The 23,139-nt window shown below is 38.1% G+C and overlaps 1 protein-coding gene across 5 annotated transcripts; it reads right to left on the bottom strand.

Annotated features, from left to right (window-relative positions):
- Positions 1–7,151: 7,151 nt before the first annotated feature.
- On the bottom strand, positions 7,152–22,859 carry CLC-C (chloride channel C). Of its 5 annotated transcripts, none has more exons than XM_077375433.1 (9): positions 22,574–22,859; positions 21,566–21,655; positions 17,988–18,198; positions 13,762–13,962; positions 11,754–11,931; positions 10,726–10,988; positions 10,115–10,384; positions 8,160–9,288; positions 7,152–7,535 (listed from the first exon to the last, which is right to left on the bottom strand). In XM_077375433.1, the coding sequence occupies exons 2-9, from the start codon at positions 21,600–21,602 to the stop codon at positions 7,446–7,448; spliced, it is 2,379 nt and encodes a 792-aa protein (XP_077231548.1). In that variant the 5' UTR covers positions 21,603–21,655; positions 22,574–22,859; the 3' UTR covers positions 7,152–7,445. The 5 variants fall into 5 exon arrangements, with proteins under 5 accessions (XP_077231548.1, XP_077231549.1, XP_077231550.1 ...); XM_077375434.1 differs by lacking the exon at positions 21,566–21,655 and adding an exon at positions 20,390–20,468; XM_077375435.1 differs by lacking the exon at positions 22,574–22,859 and adding an exon at positions 20,390–20,468 and having other exon boundaries at positions 21,566–21,613.
- Positions 22,860–23,139: the final 280 nt, after the last annotated feature.

The raw sequence follows: 23,139 nt of genomic DNA, 5'->3' as shown, positions 1-23,139 counted from the left end.
TGTTTTACGTGGGCCCTCATGTCTGTCCTGCGGACCGCAGAAAAGGGAATCCTTAGATTTGCTTGTCGGGAATCTTTCGTGGACTGACCTGATCTGACCTGGCCCACCGGCCACCACCCCACTGTTTCTCTCCAAAGTATATCACGCTTTATCTCCTCTAACGAGAAATCGGTAAAATATCTCCTTTCGTGAATTTAAAGAGATAAACCTCTCCTTTTAGTTGATTTAGACAGGCAAGAGTAAGCAAGGTTTTAAATTTCGATTTCTGCTATAATTTCGGTCTTCACCGAAACCGAAATTCGGTAGAAGATAACGAAATGTCAGATTTTTCTCCCGAAATTTCGGTAAATTTCGACCAAAATTTGTTGTGTTTGGGGGAGTTCGGTCTCGGTGTTAACCGCAATCTGAAATTTCGGACCAAACTTTGGGATTTCAGTTGAAATTTAAAACCTTGACAGTGAGACACATGTGGAATGACAAAAATACCCTTTGCTCAAAATTCATAAAACAGACAAACTTACTAGCTATTTTGGATGCCGCAGTCCCTACTACGGAATTTCTTGGCTATCAACGGTTCCATGTTAGCTAAAACATTGTTTTGGTTGCAAAAGTAAAAAAACCAAGCACTTACAACTCCCAAGGGTGTTGGCTTCTTGTCGGCTGAGGCGGCAGCCCATGCGCCTCCTGGAATGTAGTGTTTGGCTGTAGGCGTTGATATTTGAAAATCCTTCAAAATGTCATTCCTCGTTTGGTTTCAATTTTGCATAGAATTCTCAAGAGTCACCAACATGTTTCTGATATAATTATTGTACTTTTGCCCTTTTGGCATTAATGCCTCCTCACTTTCAAAATAAATTCTTCAAGAAATGTAAATTTTTGGTTGAAAAATCTCGACAATGTTGCTTTTTTCTCTATTTTTCCCTCTATGTTGGCAATGACACCCCTACTCTTTGAGTCTATGCTGTGCAACCAAACACTATGTAATTCTATTCCAAATAATTCTAGACAAATCTAATGATTTCCTCCCCCCTTTTGACTTCTTATTCCACTACTCTCCGAGCCTATACCGGGCATCAAACATACCAGAGTTCTCCAAATTTTGAAGAATTCGTCGTGGAGATCCCTCTCTCTCTCTCTCTCTCTCTCTCTCTCTCTCTCTCTCTCTCTCTCTCTCTCTCTCTCTCTCTCTCTCTCTCTCTCTCTCTCTCTCTCTCTCTCTCTCTCTCTCTCTCTCAAGCTATGGCGAAATTGGAGAAGACAATTTATGATTATGGCGACACTGGTTGTTCGTTTCCCACCGTGCTTTTCACTGTCTTTCTCTTCCCGCTTCCCACCTCCATTTCACCTGCCCCCTATGCCCAACCCTTCCACCCTCTCCCTTCTGCCCATCCCCGTTTTGAAGTGGGCCCCACTACACCTTCCACAAAATACTGGACTTCACGCACACTCACCATAGAAACTCTCCAAAGTATTTAATAGCTATAAAGAAATTCACATATATAGGATATTTGATAGCAACAAATAAACTTACAATTATAAGTTGAAAGGAAAATTTACATTTATAAGGTTTAAAATAACCTTCAGACTTGTACACTGCCATCAAGCTTTCATAGTAAATATAATAAGGTTGCTTAGGATTAAGCATGTTCTAAACTACTTTCCGTCCTTCAAATGGCTTCATTGATGTTTGCAAGAAAAGGGTGGAAAGTGATGGAAATGGAACTCTTTTCTAATTTCCCACCACTTTCTTTTATTTGAAAGTGTAACGAAAGGAAATTCATGATGTCTAAGGATAAGCCAAGTGGCTGTATTCATACTAGTAAAAAACCAGTGCGATGCACGGGCCGACAAAGAACGGTACGGACAACATCATAGGTTGATCCAAACCGTCCATGTGATGGAACACAACATACATAGGTTGTGCCCCAAAAATTATTTCCATAGGCCGATCCTAGCCCTCCAATCTATAGATGTTTCCATAATTCCTCTTATCTTAAATCGGATGGTCAAGATCACCCTATAGTTTTTTAATTAAAAAACCATAAAGGAGAGGGGTAAGATCGAAATTATACGGCTTTAATGGGTGCCTTTGTTAAAAGCACAAAGGAGGCGTAGGATTGCAATTATATGATTCAATGGGTGCCTTTGTTAAAAGCATAAAGGAGGGGGGGTAAGATCGAAATTATATGAGTTGAATGGGTGCATTTGTTCAAAAAGTCAAAAGATGTGAGGTGTAATTCTCACATAATTTTCAAAAAAATCGAAAAAACTCTCCTCTTTTCATCCCAGCTTATTGTAGTAGATAGCATTCTTCACTGTTGTCTGTTGTATCGAAATGAGACATAATCTCCTGAAAAACACGTGGGGATGTACAGTTTTAGTCATCTTTGTAACTTCTTTTGCTCTATTTAGTGGTTAAATTAAATCTCAATTAGCACATCTTTATGATCCAAAATCTGAGTAACATTCAATTTTCAAAAAAAAAAAAAATCTGAGTAACACAGCAAATTTTTGTATTTTTTTTGGAAATTCTACTACATGAATAAAACAATGATAAGACTTGCTCTGGATCTTATCCGCAATAGAAGGACGAAACATATGGAAATGCATTATCATTATACTTGGAATAAAGGCTTTTTCTAACATGAATGAGACCATACCTTTCAGATGGAAATAGAATTGTACCATTTATATCTCCCCTAGATGGTGTTGTCGGGGTTCAGAGATGAAAGGGAGGAGAGGTTGTTGGCCTTTGAGCCCCCCCTAATTAATATTTTCATCTTTTCAATGATATCTGGTGCGGGTCTTGCCTAACCCCCAGCTTACTCATCAAAAACAATAAACAAAAAATGTTTTTGTGTGATTTGTGTTTGGGTTGCGAGAAAAACATTTTTTTGAGGAATTTTTTTCCAAAGAAATTATTTTATTTTTACGATTTAAAGGGAAAATCTATGATTATGACTTATTTAGAGGGATATTGTTATAAATTGAAGGTCCATGTAAATAAAACTTGAACTGCTGTGGTTCAAATTACCTGTTTTCATGTGTAATCAAATAATAGAAAATCATACCATTCTGAAAAAGGAATTCTTTACCAAGACTTTTCCAAACATTTCCTCCAGTCAAATATGAGGGACTTAGGAAAATGAAAAGAGTAATGCTCAAAGATCTAAAAGACGGTCAAGGATTCGGATTAAAGAGGCACCATCATCCAATCTTATAACCCCTCTTTTCCCCTTTTGAAGAGGAAAAGGAGTCTCATAAGGCAAGTCCAAAATGTTGCTTGAAAGGACATTCTCCTAAGAATATAAGGAATCCCATGAAACATGAAAAAGGGTTTGCAAGGGGGCATATTTTTTTTCTATCTTAGGGATGATTGGAAAGGGGGGCATATTTTTTTAAAAAGGGGTAAGTATAAAAATATATTAAAAAATAAAGGAATATTTTTTTCCCCCCAAAAATTAAGGGGGGCAATTGTCCCCCTTCCCTTTCAAGTGCCATCGCCCCTGCATCTTGGTCTATTATATGCCATTGGTAATATCTTTTGGGCCTTAACATTAATCTGTATTTTTGTCACCAGTATTTTAAAAAAAAAGCAATCAAGTAGGATATGCTCTTGCTCACCTTGCTAGCGACTTGAAAAGAATTTATCTTTTTTTGACATGGAAGGATCTCCATAGATCTGCCAGAGGAGATATGGAATGCGAGTATAGGAGGAAGTTCCTTTTGGTACAAATACGTGGCCAAGTAGAATTGGGGCATGTGTTGCTATCCTAAGAAATAGGGGTTAAGTGTATTTTAGTAAATACAGGCACACGAGTATATCTATAGGTACTGAAGGAATTTCCTCCTAACCATACTGGACCAAAGTTTTGTTCGTAGTTGGGTATTCCTAGTATTCGTCTTAGTTGATTTTTCTTTTTCTTTCTTTTTTATGTGGGCATTAAGAATCTCCCTCTCTCTCTCTCTCTCTCTCTCTCTCTCCACACCCACTTTTGCAAAGTTGAGGAGACAAAAAGAAGCTTTGTAATCACAGCATATCTCTTTTCCTTAGTTTCCTATCCAAAGGAGGCATTCAATCAAGCATCTTGAATGTACGGAAACAGAACCAAAGAGGGATTATGGCAAGTGTTGAAGATGCATGGGTTGAAATATGGAAAGGATTGAATCATGTAGTGATGGAACCTAATGCCATATCTCTAGTACAAGCTACTAGTGAAATAAATGACACCGAAGTTCCGAGCATAAGCCATTGCTAACCATTGTATCAATTTGCACGTCTATGAAAACTCAATCAATAAATAATATGTACCATCTACATGGTTGTGGAGATCGACGTTGAGGGGATTTATCTCCGCATGCATCTAAAAAGCGTCTTGAAGCTATGGCCCAGCCATAGATTAGACAATTTTGATAAGGGAAGTGATATTTACGCCCCTTTTCATCACCAGGGACACCCAGCGTCAGTGTATCAGTGGCAAAAAGGGGGCTCATGTACTTTATGTTAGAAAAATCCAGAGGCTTTCATTGCAAAGTACACTGGCAAATGGGTGTCCCTGGTGATAAAAGAGGCGTAAATATCATTTCCTTTTGATAAGTGGCAACACTAAATAACAAAAAAAATAGCTAAGGAATGAATTAATGTATGTATTTTTTTGTGATAAACTGTGTGTGAAGATATGGTTGAAATAAAATTTTATATTGTCGTCCTAGCTAGGTGCAAGGTATGGTGATGGCATAGCATGTGCCAGTAATAAATGAAAGACATACACGCTGTGTCGTTGTATACAGTAGTATTTTTAAGTAGTGAGATAATGTGTAGTCCTATATTATAGTAATGGCACTATTCTTTATTTACATTTTCCAATCCGTTTTTAAAGGTTATAATGATTCCCAAAATTCTATCGCCTACATTCAGTATCTGTCTTTCTATTTGTTTTTAACTATTATTATACTGTTCCTTGTCTTATCTCCTCACATATATTTAGAGTTTGGTGCATTCCTGCACCCCTAGCTAGAGTCTGCACGTTCGGTTGTATGGTCTTTCGGGAAAAAATTCTCACAGGCGATAACTTGCGAAATTGGAAGATGCTTATCATATATAGACCATTGTGCTCTATGTGTAGAGGCAATTGAGACAGTTGAGACAATGGACCATGTATTTCTTCATATCAGATTTACTATAGCTGCATGCTTGGAAGATTCGGGGTGGAGTGGTATTCCCCTCCAGAATGTCTGCTCTCATGGAGAGCTGGTCCTTTGCGACAAGAGGCCGAGGAAATTAAGGGAAGATTTTATGCATAGTGGTGTTGTTGGCCACTAATTAGGTCATATGGAGAGAGGAATACCATCACTTTTAATAACTCTACCAAAGCCAGTATTTTAATTACATGAAGCACATATCACTTAGGCCACGTTTGGATACCCACAAGATTAAGATTTGAATTTAGTTCATTTTTTGAACTGGATCAGATCCTTTAGATTTCCAAATCAGCTACGACAGTGCAAAAAATTCCGATTTTGAAATCTGTTCTGCGAGACATTATTAGGAAATCAATATTTGTGGCAACTTCCTTCACCGCTGCTCCTCAACGTTGCTCCGGCTGCAACGAGACATCCCTCCCTCCCTCTCTTTCTCTCTCTTAAAACATGATTATGAAGATGATTGATGTAGTCTGTATCCAAAACTCAAATCCAAATCAAAATACAAATGCATGAGGTATCCAAACGGGCCCTTACTGTATCTTGGGTGAAGATCCTCCCTTGCTTTAAGTTGACCTAGAGTTTTGACATCAAATGATACGAAATACAAGGGAGATTTACCTAGTAAGGAAAATGACGAGATTTTCCCTCCTAAGTGGGATCTTTCAAGACTGTGATTGATTAAGTTAAACTTTACATATGTAACTAGTTAGACTAGGAGAAAGGAGAGTTAGATTATGTTTTCTAGTTCCATTTCAAAAAAAAAAGATTATGTTTTCTTGTTATACTCGGAGAGAGAGAGAGAGAGAGAGAGAGAGAGAGAGAGAGAGAGAGAGAGAGATTCCTAGTTGTTCCTAATTTGAATATGAGAGAGTGAGCTTGAGTCAATAAAAGAAGAAAAAAAACCACACCCAAAGGGAAATGATTGTGGTTTATTGTGGGATTTGGGTTAATTCATTGTAACCCTTGCATTTTACTTAAAGGTCGTTATTTCACCCGAGTATGTTGGCAATTTGGCAGAACCATGTAAAAACAGTGTATGCATCTTGTGGTTTCTTTCTTTCTATTATTTTAGCCCAGTGGAATCTCAACATACAAAAGATTTGGTTAAGCCAAGAAGACAATCCGATGGATAAACTCCTAATCTCTTAAGATCCCGAGATTTTTATATCCCTAACATAGCCAAACCATAGCATTTTTTAATGTCATCATTTTTCTTTTAACCATTCGTTTTACAACGCTCGTTGCTGTTTTTACTTTTAGGCCATGTTTTGTAACCATCAAGTCTTTTTCCATAGAATATTACCTAATGCGAGGGCGGCCAGGAGAAGGATAGGCCTGAGAAGACCTGATAATGAGAGGTTAAGAAAAGGCTATTGTTGCCTTAATTTTTTAAGTCACTTCTCAACTCTCTTCACTGATGCCCTCTTAAGTCTCTCCTCCCACCATCCTTTCCCATCTCACCACTTGTAAACAAAGGCCATGTTTGGCAACCATGATTTTTTTTTCTTTTTTCATAAAATATTAGCTTACCAAGTTTCGAGAAGGGTAGGAAGAGTTGGAGAGGAATAGAATTGAGAGGGAGAGGAGAGTGAGAGAGGGCATGATGCGAAGTGGTAGGAAAATAAGGGAAAATAAAACTCTATTCTGAATGGAGTACGTTTTTCTTTTCCCTATCTTTCACCCTCTCCTCAACCATACCCTCTCAACTCTCAATTCTCTTCGTCTTCTAACCTCCTTGTTTCTTTCCCACCACTTGATAAAACAATATTCCATTGAAAAAACTTTCATGGCTTCCAAACATGGCCTAATATTCCATTGAAACAAATTTCATTTCTCGAGAAAATGTTGATTTTATTAAAAGAACAAGGGTACCAATTTCAAAGAGAAATAGAGATTGCCCCCACATACATTGAATCACAATATACAGCCTAGATCACAAAGGAGTATGCAAAAACATTAGAAATATGGGGAGTGACGAAACTCCAAGAATTATTATATCCAAACGTATTGTTAATGTACACACATGTAGGCCTCAAATTGCAACACCTACTAAGGCCTCATAAAAAAAAAACACGATGATAAAGAATAATACAAGAAAAGCTGTAGATAATACATGAGAAGGTTGTAGATTCATACCTCTTTAGGACTAGCACAATATTTTTCTGCTCCCTTGGCTTAACATAACATAATCGTTCAAGAATTAAGGTAAAGCTCATCAAACCCTCAATCTCATGATTGATCTACTTGTGGGGCTCGAAGTGAGGGTAGAGCCCTAGGATGTGCTCCGACATGAAGTCGTGACGTGTCAAGATTCCGACCACAGGAGGCCTCTGCAAGTGGGCACAATTCAAGTGTTTCGATCACTTGGTTCGCAACAGCATTATATAAACATTTCCAAAGATGAAACACAAGCCTAATTAAACTTTAATAGAGAGACTAAAAAAAGTGAAATCATATGTTCTCCGCCCTTGATATTTGATCCAACGACAGCCTCTGGAAAATTCGGCTGTGATTCGATCAACGTTTATCATTGATCAAATATCAAGGGTGGCGCCCTAATTAAGCACACACACCATATTCTAGCTGACTAAAAAAATAGGATGGGCTCCACATTGTATACAGTATAGGGGATTTGTTAGGCAATTTCACGGAAAGCCATTTAGCAGCTCACTTTTGTAGGAGAGAACAGCTACCTCGGATGGAATAAGACAAAATCTGCTAAAAAGTAAGCCTGTGTGGCTGTTCTCTGCTGCAAAAGTGAGCCGAGGAATTGCCTAGAAAATCCCATCTTATAAATAAGAGTTTTTTATATGGTGTCTACAAGTATAAGATCACCATATACCTGCATGTATGTGAATAAACCATATGAAAAGCCCATATATATAGATATCTTACAGGACATTTGAGAGAGAGAAAGAGAGAGAGAGAGAGAGAGAGAGAGAGAGAGAGCATACCCCAGGAGTCTTAGGCACCACACAGAGGTGCCTAAGTCCAACCTCTCTAAAGAGCAATGCAGCCTTTGCCAGAGACATTGTCTCCACCACAGTATAGGGTGATGTGTTTGTAATTGGATGAAGATCCACATACATCTCCATCTCCTCCTCCTCTATATCCAGATCCTCCAACTTTAACCCCTTCCCTGACCCAGCCTTAGCAAAGTCAAATGCCTCAAACGTCCTCCCAATCTCCCCCCCATTCTCCACCCTTTCTCTAGTGAACTTCTTTGCATTGAGCAACACAAGCAAATGAGACCTAAGCACAACCCCACAAAGCTCCGGCGCCGCCGAGAAAGGTGGTTCGTCGACCACCGGAAAACCATTGTGGCCAGTCATCTCTAATGAACACATTATGTTCCCAACTTTCTCCACCCCAGAGAAGGTCACCAAGGGGCCAGTCACCACATCTCTAGCTACCAAGTGCCTCATGTAAGGCTCAGCATGAGCCTCTAAATAAGGCAACCCTTTCATCTTCACAATTTGATCATAAACTCCTTTGTTGAAGCTATCTGCCACAGTTTTTGATATAAGAAGAACCAGCATGACTAAGGGGAGCATGAGTAGATCATTGGTGAGCTCTAGTAGTATGATACAAACTGAAACTGTCATTCTCATTGTACCGCCGAGGAAGGAGGCAGCTCCAAGGAGAGCGAAGAGGCCGGCATCAAGGTCGGTGATTTTGCTGAGAAGGGTCCCGACGAGGCGGCCATAGGAAGCTCCGGCAAGGATGACCGGAATGAAGAGACCAGAGGGGATGGCGATGCCGTAAGTTATGAGGCCAAGGAAGTATATTGCGGCGAAGAAGAGAAAGAGAGTGGAGATGTAGAATTCAGATTCTGTACCGGAGCTGAAGAGATTGCGAATGGCATCGTCGTTAGTGTTGAGGAAGAGGGAGGCGAGATCGTTGTAGTGGCCCGGTTGGCATTGGAAGTTCTTGAAGTTGCCAGAGCGGCCTATTGTGGGACACTGCTCTTTCAAGTTGGTGGGACAAGGGGTGCACTTAGCTAGCCAAGGGAGGCCGTAAGAGCAACATGAGGTGATGATGGAGATGACGACGACTAGGAGGATTTTGAATGGAGGTCCTCTTCTGCAACAACAACATTCAGGATTAGCAATAACAGCAACAATATAACAAATTATGCACAAAATAAGAGGCCATCTTTGAATGATTAAAAAACAACAATTCTAACAACATATGCTTTTTGAGTAATTGGTTGTTTCACATGGTCTCAAAGCTATTGCCTCACACGACAGGTCCTAGTTTCAAAAAGCAAGAACTCCTTGATATTAAAAAAATAAAAAGCCACGCCGACACAAAACGAGGGCCCACACTTGAGGGGGAGAGTTGAATGATTAAATAACATCAACTCCAACAGCTTAAGCTTTTGATGTAATTGGTTGTGTCACACATCTAAGGTGAATTGCAACTAAACTCCAAGGTACACAAAGATATAGGAAAGGGGGTGGAAACAAAATGAGGCAGAAATGATTGAAAAGGGGACCGAAATATCGTTTTGATTTGTTTAGTATAAACGATTTAATACCACCAACTCTAACAACTTAACCTTTTTTATTAATTGGTTGTTTCACATGGTTGTTTCACATGGTATCAGAGCTATTGCCTCAGTACAGGTCCTGGGTTCAAAACCCAACTAACTCCTTGATATTAAAAATCCATGTGTACGGCCATCCCAAAAGAAGGGACACATGTGCCACGTGTAACGCCAACCCAAAAAAAGAGGGGCCACACGTGAGGGAGATTGTTAAGTATAAATGACTAAATAGCACCAACTCAAAACACTTAAGCTTTTGGAGTGATTGGTTGTTTCACACTATTAATTAATAAATTTCTTAACATGATCATGATCATCAAGCATCAGAATCACTATAAATATCAGAATTAGGGGACATACTCATTTATGATGCTGTAAGCGCGAATGATCTTGCCCAAGAAATAGTTGTAGAGACTTCCTAAAATGCCCCCAAAGACTCCAACGAAAATTACAGCTAGAAGATCTGCTGTGGTGTATGTGGTAATGGCCGCACTGACATCGAACATTATCAGACCTCCTTGCCCAAATAGCCCACAGTTCCCACTCCGGCAATATTCTATGAAAGCTCGTAATACAACAGCTACTACAGCTGTAGTAAAGAATGTCCTCCAAAGAAGGGCACTTCTCCACCTGAAGATTGCCAAAAACCAAAAAAAAACACACGATACCAACAGCTTATCAGAAAATTATGGCACTCTATTTAGTATTTACACTTCTGTAGTTAGACGTTAAAGGCCATAACGATTCCCAAAAAGATATAAACATCCAATCAGAAAATTGTTTAATCAAGTAGTAGTGCCATTGACAAGATAAGGGTGTGTCGATATTGTTTCCCTTTACGTACTTCTCATTTTGTTCTTCATTTATCTATGTTGAGTGACTCCCTCTTTCTAGTAAATTCAAATGTTAATTCCCTCTGCATCTTAGAAAACAAGGAGAAAGAGATAAAAATAGAAAGTTGATGTTGATACCATGAAGCTACTTCTTCGAGGGCAAAAAGGACCCCACCAACTGGGGCGCGGAAGGCGGCTGCCACACCAGCAGCAGCACCACAAGTGATTAAATCTCGACGGTCCCGATCATTTTTGAAGTACCTAAGCCATGTCCAAGTAAGATGGTACTTGCGAGACCCACCCTGCCCGAGTAATGACGCAATGCACGCTCCTGTGTGGACCATAGGCCCCTCCTTACCCACCACAAATCCTCCAGAAACTCCACAAATGGAACCAAAAATCTGCCAATTGGTAATACAAATGTCATGAGAATAAGAGGGAAAAAAAATTTATCCTATCACCAGCCAATTCCATGTGGTATTGTTGCTCCTAAGCTGCAAATCTCTTCGTTGCTAACCATTCAACATAAATGCGGCATGTGTCGTGACTGTTGATTTGGTGGGCAACTACTAGGCCATACAAACTAGGATGGTGATCCCATGCCAAACAGAGATCCAGCGTTCCTAATCAAGCACTGTGAATATACAAAACTGCATCCAACCTCCGAAAAAGTCCCAATTGTTTCGAACTTTCAATTTTCGGAATGGGATATTTACAAAATTCCCACGCCCCGAGAGGGCTTAGTTGATCCATGATTTATGTTTCATCTTTCTTTTCCTTTTTTCCTTTCCAGGAAGATGAAATTCATAAGGATATGTCGAAGTCCTCCCAGCATCTGATAAACTCCATTGGACCGCAAAATCCAAAATTGAGAAATTAGAAGAAATCGATGACGGGATTTTTATTATTATTATTTTTTCAAAACACCACATAACACCTCTTTTAGTCTAGGGGACAGGATCATCCTTTCAGCATGGGATCAGTGAGTGATGTTTGGGGTTGGGTGCTGGTCCACCATAATAAAGTCCTCACATATCATATCCAAAAAAAACATCATGAGTGCAAATTAGTTTTCAAACTCCTCCCTGTCATACAAGTTTGGGACTTCTACTGAACTAAACTACATAATTCGGCTTGTAAAGTCTTGGTTTACTTTTAGGACTCACCTTTACAAAGAGGGTACTGGGTGCCAACATGGAATGAGCATCAATGCCATTAAGGTATGCTTTCACTTCTGGAATACCAGATCCCGCAGCTGCAGGTGCAATGTAAGCACAAAGGGCAACAGCAGCGAATGCCAAAACCAAATTGCACCCTCCATATGCAAAGAATGCCTGGTAGTACCTGCACTGGAACCATAATCCGTAACAGTTACTTGGAGTGCCTGAAAATTTAACAGTAGGAAAGCCCTCTGCACAAAAAAGGTTAGAATATAAGGTCATTAAAATTTTATTGTTAAATAGTTTTTTGAAATCTAATCTAACTACTATATATAAAGGCAGAATCGTGGGTTAAGTTCTTCCACCCTTTGTCAAAAATCCCATCTATATCCCAGCTGTATTATGTCTATTCTCTTTAATAATATGTTATGATATTAAATACTTTCTTTAGGGTAAAATCGTAATCTACATACGAAAAGTACCGACACAGGGTACCTGTCTATGACAATTACGAAAAAAAAAACCAAGAAGAGGTAAAGACATGACAATGACGAAACAACTACTTTATATTACTCATGCAAGACACTTGCAAAATATTGACGGATTCTGGGCACCTCAAGAGGTACAACAATTATGAAAACCTCTATCAATTGGAGGGCTATGATCAGCCTATATCGATTGGAGGGCTAGGATAATATTAAATAATATTAATAATTACTGAAGAAGAACAACAATTATGGAAACCTCTATTGATTGGAGGGCTAGGATCAGCCCATATCGATTGGAGGGCTAGGATAATATTAAATAATATTAATAATTATTTAATATGATCCTAAAATTTCAGCCGAAATTATCGAAATTTCGGTCAAAATTCTATACGAGAAAAATAGTTGTTCATTGATTTAGTCGGATTTCAAGCGAAATCCATAAAAATCAATTTAAAAGATACTTTAACTCGGTCAAAATTTCAGTAATTTTGGGCCGAAATTTCAGGATAATATTAAATAAGAGATAAAATCCATATATTTTTTGGGAGATTCCTTAAATTTCGGGACGGGATTTCGGGGGCAATGAAATTTCGATCGAAAATTTTAAAATTAGGTTAAATTTCGTTAGAAATTTCATTCCATTTCGGGTTGACCGGATTTGGATTTTGGTCGAAATTTCAAACCATGCTTAAGAGCAAGATTTTAAATATCAATTTAAGTTTCGATCGTCTTGAAAATGTGGACGTTTCGGTTTCAGATGAAAATTTCGGTAAAAGGTAAAGTAATACTGTTTTCCCTATTATATGAATAGGTCATAGGTAGTTGGTCCTTTTAATCAACTCCAATATTATATTGCCACTTCATGTTGCACTATTTGAACTGATATTTAGGTCTTGCACGTGCATTTTTCCTAGTCCTTGAAAAATAAAAATGACATTCAACTTTTATATTGGTGACTAATCAATATTCTCTTCAAATACTAATCATTTTTATAATTAGTTTTGAGTAGAGTAACAAGGTTCATGCTGGACAATCTCAATTATACGCATGGCACAAATGAAAGATGACTGGAGCCTTCAAAACTGATGTCCTGCCATGGATAGGCCAAAACACAAACTGTGCTGATCTTATTAGGCTACTGATATTGGCACTGCCATGTTTTTATAGTTGCACTAACTCACTTTGTCTTTTATTATTTAACCACTTGTCAAAGTTTATCACAAGTCCCAAAAAGCTCTCAGAAGCAAATTAAAAAAGAAAAGACAAGGTGGGTTAGTGCAATTATAAAAACATGGCAGTGCCAATATCAGCAGTAAATAAACTTACTTGTCTAATGGCATGAGATAAGCTTCAAGAAGAAGAATCAAGAGAGCTCTTGCACCTCATTTGTGATCTTGATCGCTCTTTTTGTTCTGATTTCTATGCTTGTTTTTTAGTCTAGTCTACAAGGTTTTGCATTATACTAGGTCTTCCAGTGATGGTCATCAAATAAAAATATTTCACAAGCTTTGGTTATTAGGATTTACCTAGCTCGGAGCATGAGATTGCTGGTGAGCAGCAATTTGAAACCAGCTATATTCTCAACCGCGAGGTTATTGAAGAAGCCAACGAGCCCCGTGGCCAAGCCTATGAGGAGTGCAAGAGTCCACTTAAGGACAATGTACTGAAATATCTGAACTTTTTTTCTTGACCTCCAGTCCTGCTTGAATAAATCATTTTCCACAATCCTAAGCAAGATGAGACAAAATATCGATATCAGACACAGACCTAACCAAAAATTGTTCACAAATTAACAATAAATAAACACGTGTACAGATAAATATAAATGACAAACAATCTAATCCATAGGGCATATTGGATTATCCACAAATACAGATACTAAAACTGTCACGCCGCGACCCCACTGTGTAGATATTGTCCGGTTCTGAGTCATCTCCCTCCTCGGTTTTGTTTTTTCCACAGGAAAACGCATCTACAAAGGGGAGAGGAGAAATCCACATACATAGCCCAGTAGCTTTTCCTCCCTTTCCGATGTGGGATCTTTCAATCCACTCCCCTTGGGGCCCAACGTCCTCGCTGGCACACCGTACTAGATGAGAGGTCTCGCTCTGATACCATTATGTCACGCCCCGACTCTACTGTGTAGATATTGTCCGGTTCTGGGTCATCTACCCTCCCCGGTTTTGTTTTCCAGCAGCACTAACTGTGCCCGACCCACTCCGCGGGACCTACCCCTTGGAGATGCTGAAAACGCGTCTACATAGGGAGAGGAGAAATCCACATATATAGCCAACTAACTTTTCCTCCATTTCCGGGATCTCACAATAACTACTACATTTCAGGTCTACCACTTATAAGAGCAATATGATTCACTATCTTATCCAATGCCAAATTAAGTATTAAAGCACTATATTAGCTCATGATCTAAAACTAATTACTCATTTGTACACAGAACCACAGATGATGTGGTATACACAGTACGTAGATCATTCCGCATTAATTAAAATTGGTATGGCAATGAGTGTGTAAATATAAAATTAGGCAAGACATCCATGTCAGTATGCTCTCTCTCTCTCTCTCTCTCTCTCTCTCTCTCTCTCTCTCTCTCTCTCTCCGAACGCTATGAAAATTCTGCTCAGCCCGGCCCATTATTTAAGCGAGTTCAGCCCGGTTCATATAAGCTTATTTTGACCCGCTTTGTATAAGGGGCTTTTGGGCATAACATTCTTGTTTTGAGAAGAGGGTTGGGAGCTCAAAAGGGGGGAAAGAGTGTACAAGGGTTTCTTGGTAGGTTTGGTGAGAGTTACGTTTTTCTCTTGTAATCTCCGGTTCTTATTGTGGATTTTCTCGTCAACTCTGCCATGGATGTAGCCTTTACGCCGAACCACCTAAATCCGTGTCTTCATGTGATTGCTTGTGTTTGCCAATTTCGTTTTGCCTTGCCATTGAAATTGTGGGTTGCTATTGTGGGGTTTTTCTCAACATAGGATAAAGAGCCTAGCCTAATTGCTCCCATGCAATGCTCACATGACACATGTCAGTGTGAAAAAAAAAAAAAAAAAACTCCTGATCTCGAATCTCCCAAAAATAGGGTCAAACTCAACGTGCAGCCAACGACAAGATAAGATGCAAGAATCACAAAAACATATAACAAGAAACAAGAGTCATTTGGCAGTGTGCCAATGTATGTCCACGGAAAGCAAACGGCAGTGGTCAGCCTGGGTGATGAATCACTACTAGAATACAAGACATCTACACAAGAATTAGGTTAGGTGAGGCCATAGTGGTAAAGCTCTGGTTCATGAACAATTCTCATACGTAATCTGGTAAATGTAGTGGAAGAAAGAGAATGAAACCAAACGGCTTAAGGTTTGTTTCCAATCTACGTTGGTTAAACCTCATCGTTGAAGTTTCTAGTTCGTAACCCCCTTGATTCCTATATCATTTCTTTCAATAATTTTAAAACTCACAGTACTACATGAGAAATTAATGAAGAAGTACTACAAAAAGTTCAGAGGAATGGTAGAATGAAGGTCGCCCTTGCAAAAAATGAGGTAAAAGGGCGCCCTCATCGGCTGAAAAGTCGATGGTGATGTGCAGCCATTGAGGGCACCCTTTCACCTCATTTTTGTAAGGGCTCCCTTCAGTCTAGCATACTCAAAAGTTTAAGACCAGGCGAAACTTTTTTATGATTTTCTAAAGTCTAAATTCCACCCCTTTTTCACTATTTCCACTCCCCTTCTTTGCCTTTTCCTAAAAAATGTAGAAAAAACAAACACAATTGGTGGAAAACTGGAAACAAGGGTGGAAATATCATTTCCCTTCATGCAATTATGGGTGGGACACTAATATTTGTGACAAAGGATGACTTAAAGGTCCAAAAATCTCATGACCATTGACATCATGAGAACTTGGTCTGTTTTCATTTCACACTTTTGATTTGTAGGCCATTCTACCGACTTTTGAATAGCGCCATGAAACATGTAATGTGCCTTCGACATTACACATTCAATGATAAAGAAGCCCACCGAACACGGCAAAACCACGAAGAAAAGTGATTTCGACGAAGTTAGGAAAAATGACGAGATCTTACAACAAGACGCCTAAAAAACTTGGATAAACGGGTAACTTGTAATTTGGACTAGTGAGGCTGATACTCTGAAAAGTGGTACACAAAAAACATAAGGGAGTAGAAATATCATTTTCCTTGTATAAAATTCTTATGTAAAATGAGGGTCACCATCATTTTTTTTATAACATAGGGTTCCCCACCCCAATTTTTAGGGCAGGACTATTCCCTATGGATGCGCACAAGTAAACCACGCGCATCAGGTCACCATCATTTTCCAGAAGGATTGTTTGTTTTTGTGAAGGGATTAGCTTTAAACAAGATAAGATCGAGAAATTTAATAGAAAAAACCCCTGCAACGACATTAAATACTGTAGGAGTATTCTTTGAAACTTCAATACGGCTTCAAGAAGGTGTGCCTAAGCTTGACTTATTAAAAGAGTTTTTATGCAGCAATTGTGTAGACGTGTAGCCCACAAATAAGTGGGTGGGTCCCATATAAATAGATGATCTAAATTATTCATTTTTGGGGTTAACCTATGTTGACTGTGTTCCAGAAAGAGTGCCGTGGGATGATCCTAAAACCTTTCCATTTGAAATGTTTTAATTGCAGTGACATCACAAGTGGGAGCCACAAAGGTCCTCAAATTGGGTTTAGATCATCCAGCAGCCTTGCCTACTCTCGGACCCATAAAAAGAAAAGAAAAGAAATGGTTTGGATCATGTTGGTCCCACTGAGACTCTTTTTATTTTTATTTTAGGATCCGATCAGATTGTAACTCAGACATGGTCGATCGGACCAAAATCCGGTTGGCCTGTTGACACCAATAGATATTTGATGAGGAGGAATGGTTTGGCAGGGCGACCGCATTCTAATAAGATGTGGTCCACCCACTACAAAATAGTAGGTCCCACTAATTATTTGATCTAGTCTTTGCTTTGAAAATCAATGGCTCAAATGTCACGCAATCATCCAATAATGCGTACATTTTTAATGAACAGATAAGAACTACATATAGCTCCAACTATTATTGCAATGCATGATTGGCTTTATTTCTTAGCCATATAATATCCGAAGCAAAGATGTCAAACGAATGGATCAAATGTGGAACCCGCTACACGTAGTGGGGGGAACTTCAATGTATTAAATTGAATCAAATGTGAGACTCACTACACGTAGTGAGGGGATTTCAATGTATTACAATCAGGTACATTACTCCCTAATGTGAGACTTTAAAGTGCCTGCCGAGAAATCAGCCTTTCAAACTTTTGTGGATGGCTGTGATTAAAAAAATGAGATTTCACATGATGTGTGACAGTGAATCTAGCAATTTTTAGAAGTACAGCGGGGCCCACTTCTTTGATGATCCGAACCGTTCATTTCATGGGTCACAACTTAAATAGGTTGTACGCCCTAAATCATCTCTATAGGATGATCATAACCTACAGTCCTCCTACAGACCAGAAGGTTAGGATCATCCTAGGGAGATGATTACAGGGTACAACCTATTTGCATTGTGGCCCATAAAATGAACGGTTTGGATCATCCTGAGATGTGGGTGCATGTAGAAAAATAGTAAATTTCATGCGCACAATCATATAAAATGTTAAAAAATAAATCAATCTTTTTAATGAGATTAATCTTAAACTAAAAATGGCGAAGGAAGAAAGCAGAAAGCTTACTCGTAATCGAGGCTCTCGATGGGGCAGACATTGGCTCCGACTATGGCAATCTGAGACGTAGTGTTCATCCTCTTCCTCAGAAGAGGGGCTCTTAATTCAATCTCTTGGTCCGACTCATTGGATAAATTCCCATCCATCTCCTTCCCTTCGAACCCTTCACTCTCTATATCGTTCATATCTCGATCCATTTGCTTAAAATTCCTCTGTGTCCCTGCAGAAATTGAAACTAATTTTAGGGAAAGACTCTTCTCTCAGCACAAGATTAAAGATGATAAATTCTAAGATTTCACTAATTCTTGGATGTTTTACAATAATCTCAAGGTGTGCTTATATAGAGCACTTACATGATAAACAAGGAATGGAATTAAGTTACTTATAGAAGGAAATAATCCTAATCAAATCTACTTTCATAATCTCTCTTGCTTGCCTCTTCTAATCCACTTCACTAATTTATCTAGTTGCCTCGTTTCCCTACTTACATAATCTACCTCCAAGATGATCCAACGGTGAGATCTTAACCCAATCCAATCCTTGGATCCCACATATTCTAACATGCCCCCTCAAACGTATATCGATTGAACATTTCACAACAATAAAAAAAATTCTCCAATACAATATAATTCCCCAAATTACAAATGCAATCAAAATCAACCGATTTCATGCACACTTCCAAAAGTCTGTGATGAATATCCTTTGATGAAGACTTATGTTGCTGTCAATGATCATTGATGATAGTTGCCGAAGAAGATGCTGCTTGTTGATGTGTCACGAAGAGGGCTTAAAAGCCAATAAATCATAGCCTCAATGGGACTACATGATACTCAAGCCTCAATGGGCGAGTAGAAATGGGTCACAATGGAAATTGCCGAAATAGCCAAGAACTGGGTCATTGTGGACCCATGCCGGAATGTGCAAGAGTTGGGTCACTATGGACCAATGCCGGAATAGGCAAGAATTGGGTCACTATGGACCAAAGCCTCGATGGGCAAGATAATTCTAACAAAAGAAAAAAGGAACACGGTTGGTGAGGAAATAAGAAAGCAGGGGAATTTTCCACCTTATTTGGATGTGAGTCACGTCATGGTCCTCAATTTTAAAGATATGAGCCTTTGTATACTATCACTATGTTAGAATTAGATCGTTGGATCATGATAGTGGTAGCCGCACGATTGAGATGAGGGTGAGAAGTGGCTAAAAATCAGAAAAAAAGTATTTTGAGCAGAGTTTTTTGTTTCCCGATTTTTAGCCACTTATCACCACTTGAGGCACTAATTTCCTGATTTTTAGCCACTTCACCCTCTCTACCCCAGTCTCACCACTTGGAGACACTAGTTTATCAAGAGAAAAAATAAATTCATGGCAGCCAAACGTGCCTTAGTTCCCATTTATTTTAGATTTTGAAAATCATGTGCCTCAAACAGATTATTGAACTCAAATTTATGTTTAATTTTGAGCACAGTAATTACGTTTGGACATGCAATAGGTTCTCAAAATAATAAAAAAAGGCCTTAATCTTGAGTTCAACAATCAGTTTCGGACTCAAAATGAATTATTAAAATCTAGAACAAACAAGGCTTAGATGGGACCCACCTCTCATTATAATGAGGCACCTCTTGGCTCGTTTTATTCATAGGCCACCTCACATGCCTCCTATAAATTAATAATAGAAACCAACCGACTGGTACGTGAGGAATGGGGAGTTAAACTATTACCCGTCCAAATCAATGGACACATGGTGATGGGCAATGAGAAATGGGACCATGGAATAAAGATTTTCACTGTTAAAACTTTCAATACTTTACCATGCTGTTTGTCTTTTCCTGAAAATGCCTTCATTCGTAGGAGAAGATAATAAGAAGACAAAAGAAACCGCATTTTACGAAAAGACAAATATGAGGGGCGGAAATGCAAAGAAAGAGGGAGGGAACTGACTAAAATCAAGCTTATAAACGTTATCGGCCCTCCTACTTTACTTTAATATGACCCACAAGAGCTCACCATTTTGCTCAATAGCTAATTGTATAATTTAGCCAAGCAATTATTGGACTCAAAATTAAATGTAGTTTTGAGTCCAATAATTGGTTTTGGACTCACAATCGGTTTGTCATAATCTTAAACGTCTTATTTGTTTTGGATTTTGGAAATCGATTTTTGAGTCCAAAACTGATTTCTCCGCTAAAAAATGAAGGAACTGATATTGGCACTACCATCTGTAGTTTTGATAATTTCACTTACTCACTTGTCTTTTTCCGTTTCAATTTGGGCTTACAGCTTCTTGGGAGATGTAATTAAATTTGACAACTGGTTAAATAATAAAGGACAAGATTATTTAGTGCAATTATAAAAACATGGCAGTGCCAAATGATCGAGCTTCTCTCAAGTAAAAGGTGAAGATCACTGACCTGTACTCGGCTTTCCTTTGGTTTATTTTCCCCCTCCTTTTTTCTCTATTATTTTCTCATTCTTCTTTTTTCTTGCTGTCTGTATCATGGCATTTGGATTAAGAAATAAAAGAAGGGCCCGTTTTGCAACTAGAATCATCCGAGAAAAGTAAAAAATAACAATTCTGGCATTACAAGTCATGTTTGGATGCTATTTCTGAGCTTTTTATTTATGATCAGTCTATGAATAAAAAAAAGGCACAGGGGCAGTTGCTTTAAATTCTGATATTCTTGTAATGTTAATAACAGAAGGGTTCACATTTTCTGGTCGGTCGACAGATAACTTATGTTCTGTCTATGAATTAAAAAAGCACCTAAGCATAACAGGTTTCCCTGACTTCCTTAAATTTGTGCATGGCATCCATATCAATGTGTTCAATGTACATAATTAAAGGAAAATCTATTTGGAAGTGATATATTCGCCCTCTTTTCTTCCCTGGCCAAGGCCCCTTTAGTGTATTTATGGCTTTATGAGTACTCTTTCATTGTAAGTTAGGGTGGCCCAAGGAAGAAAAAAAGTTGGGATGTATTTATGACTTTATGAGGAGAAATTATATAGTGGCCGACCGTGAAGTCCCGTTAAGGTGGCACATCAAATGTACCACCCTTGATAATGGGGAGTGATATTTACGCTCCTTTTGATCACCAGGGACACCCATTGCCAGTGTACTTTGCAAGAAAGCCACTGGATTTTTCTGACATCAAGTACATTAGCCCTTTTTTTGTCATTGATACACTGATGCTAGGTGTCCTAATCAGAAGGGGCGTAAATATCATTTTCCTTGATATTTAATCCAACAGCATCATATTAAAAAGTGCGCTGCTCTTGGATCAAATATCAAGGGTGGTACCGTTTCGACGGTACTTGATCATTGGACACCATATAAAAACTCCTTTATCAGTACCCATGAAAAAACAAAAGTTGGGGTGGCCCAAGGAAGAAAAAGGGGCGCATATATCATTTCCCAAATCAAATACCCGCAATGGCCCAGTGAGTTCAGTTATACACATGACACACGTTGGATAATAAAAAACAACTAACAATTAATGAAATTAGTCAAAGTAAATTACTGAAGAAATATTTCATTAATATAGAAGGGCTGCAAATATCAATTCTAAATTATTCTCAAGAAATACCTGGAATGGACTCCTTTCCATAGAGGGTTAGGATCATCCAATCATGGCGAGATTAGGATCAATGGACCCAAAAGAGTTTTCAAATTTTAGCTGGGATGGATTAATATCAATAATTATTTAAAAATTTAAATAAAAATAGATAAAATCATAGCAACAAGAAAATGACAGAAATAGCTGAGATAGGACAATTATCATTCATTGAAAATTTTGTAAAAAATATAAAAATAAAGCAAAGAAGATTACCAAAATCCAGAGAGAAATTGAGACAAGGGAAAAAACACAAAAAAGTGATCAATTTTATTTTTAATTTTAATTTCCACCCTCTGGTTTTCTTCAGAAAAAAAAAAAAAAAAAAACATGGAAATGAAAGGAGCTGGAAACGCTTAAAAAGGGAGTGGAAATATCAAAAGACAAATAAATGGAAACAAAATCGCATCAGAAGACGAAGAAAAAATAAGTTTGGAATAAAAAAAAACAAAAGCGGATGATTTGTAATGAATAAAATTTCGATCAGTTTGCGTAATTCAGGGGGAAATTACGCAAATGAAAATGAAATTCACATAAAATATAGAAGAAATATAAAACAATTCTAAAAGACAGAAAAGTTTCAAAATAAATAAAAATCGCAAATAAATAATTCCATGAAATTTCTATCGATTGCTATGATTTTCTGATTCATGTAATTTTTTTTCCAGAGTAAATCTCATCTCTTGTTGTACCGGATTCAGATCTGAAAATTTCGAAACAAAAGGAATCTCAATAAAATAAATAAAATTCAACGAAAAAAAAAAATCCAAGAGATAGCCTGAACCAATCCTATTCAATTTTCACTCAGACGGACCTTCGTTTTATGATAATATCCTTCTAAATTAACCATAATCATATCAATTCCTTCTAAATCATGAAAAAGAAAATATTTTCCCAAGAAAAACAATTCAGTCATGAAAAAAATGTTACAAATCCTGCAATTGTATTCTAAAATGAGAAGGAAAAGTACATATCATTTACCTCAATCACTTTCTCGGTTTCTCGATTTCCAAACTCCTTTTAGAAATCTTCGATTTCGCGCCGACTCTCTTTCTTTCTTTAAGTTTTTTTCCGGCTTAGATCTAAAGAGATCTCAAAACAAAAAGAAAAACAAAAGAAAAGAGGATATGTATTTTGAAAGAAGGGCCTAAAAAGAGATCCTTTTTTCCCCGTGAGCAGAGAGATTTCGACACGGCATGTTATTAATTGAGGCAGAGAAGAGAAGAGACCCGAAGATTGTGACCGTGACAAATGGGGGGGGGGGGGGTGGTTAAAAATAATTGAGAGACGGTTTTAAATAGTGTTTTTAAACGTTACTACTTATTAATTTTCTATAATTTTGAATCTTCTTAAGCCTAATCATCTCCTTATCCTTAACCACATTAAATTATTATAGTGATACCCAAATTTAGTAATGTTCAGCTACTTAGTCTGGCTTGGTTTGTTTTTGCACGTAACCTAGTAGGACAAACCTACATGGTGTCGTTGAGTAATTTCAGGGTTTGCAAATATTTAATTGAAATTCTTTACCCAAAATGGCGGGACTA

The sequence above is a fragment of the Tasmannia lanceolata genome, unplaced genomic scaffold (assembly GCF_043159265.1).
Source record: "Tasmannia lanceolata isolate RefF3 unplaced genomic scaffold, GAP_Taslan_0.1 ptg000054l, whole genome shotgun sequence".
NCBI lineage: Eukaryota > Viridiplantae > Streptophyta > Magnoliopsida > Canellales > Winteraceae > Tasmannia > Tasmannia lanceolata.
The sequence above is the reverse complement of the archived record's forward strand: the minus strand, read 5'-3'. Positions and strand labels throughout refer to the sequence as shown.

Bases quoted from the DNA above. Each gene is read 5' to 3' on its own strand.
- CLC-C (XM_077375433.1), bottom strand. From the start codon at position 21,602: ATGATCCTAACCCTCTATGGAAAGGAGTCCATTCCAG. The intron at 13,963-17,987 runs GTAAGCTTTCTG...CATCTTGCTTAG, and splicing joins ATCGAGAGCCTCGATTACGA to GATTGTGGAAAATGATTTAT. The intron at 10,989-11,753 runs GTGAGTCCTAAA...ACCAATTGGCAG, and splicing joins CCAGTACCCTCTTTGTAAAG to ATTTTTGGTTCCATTTGTGG.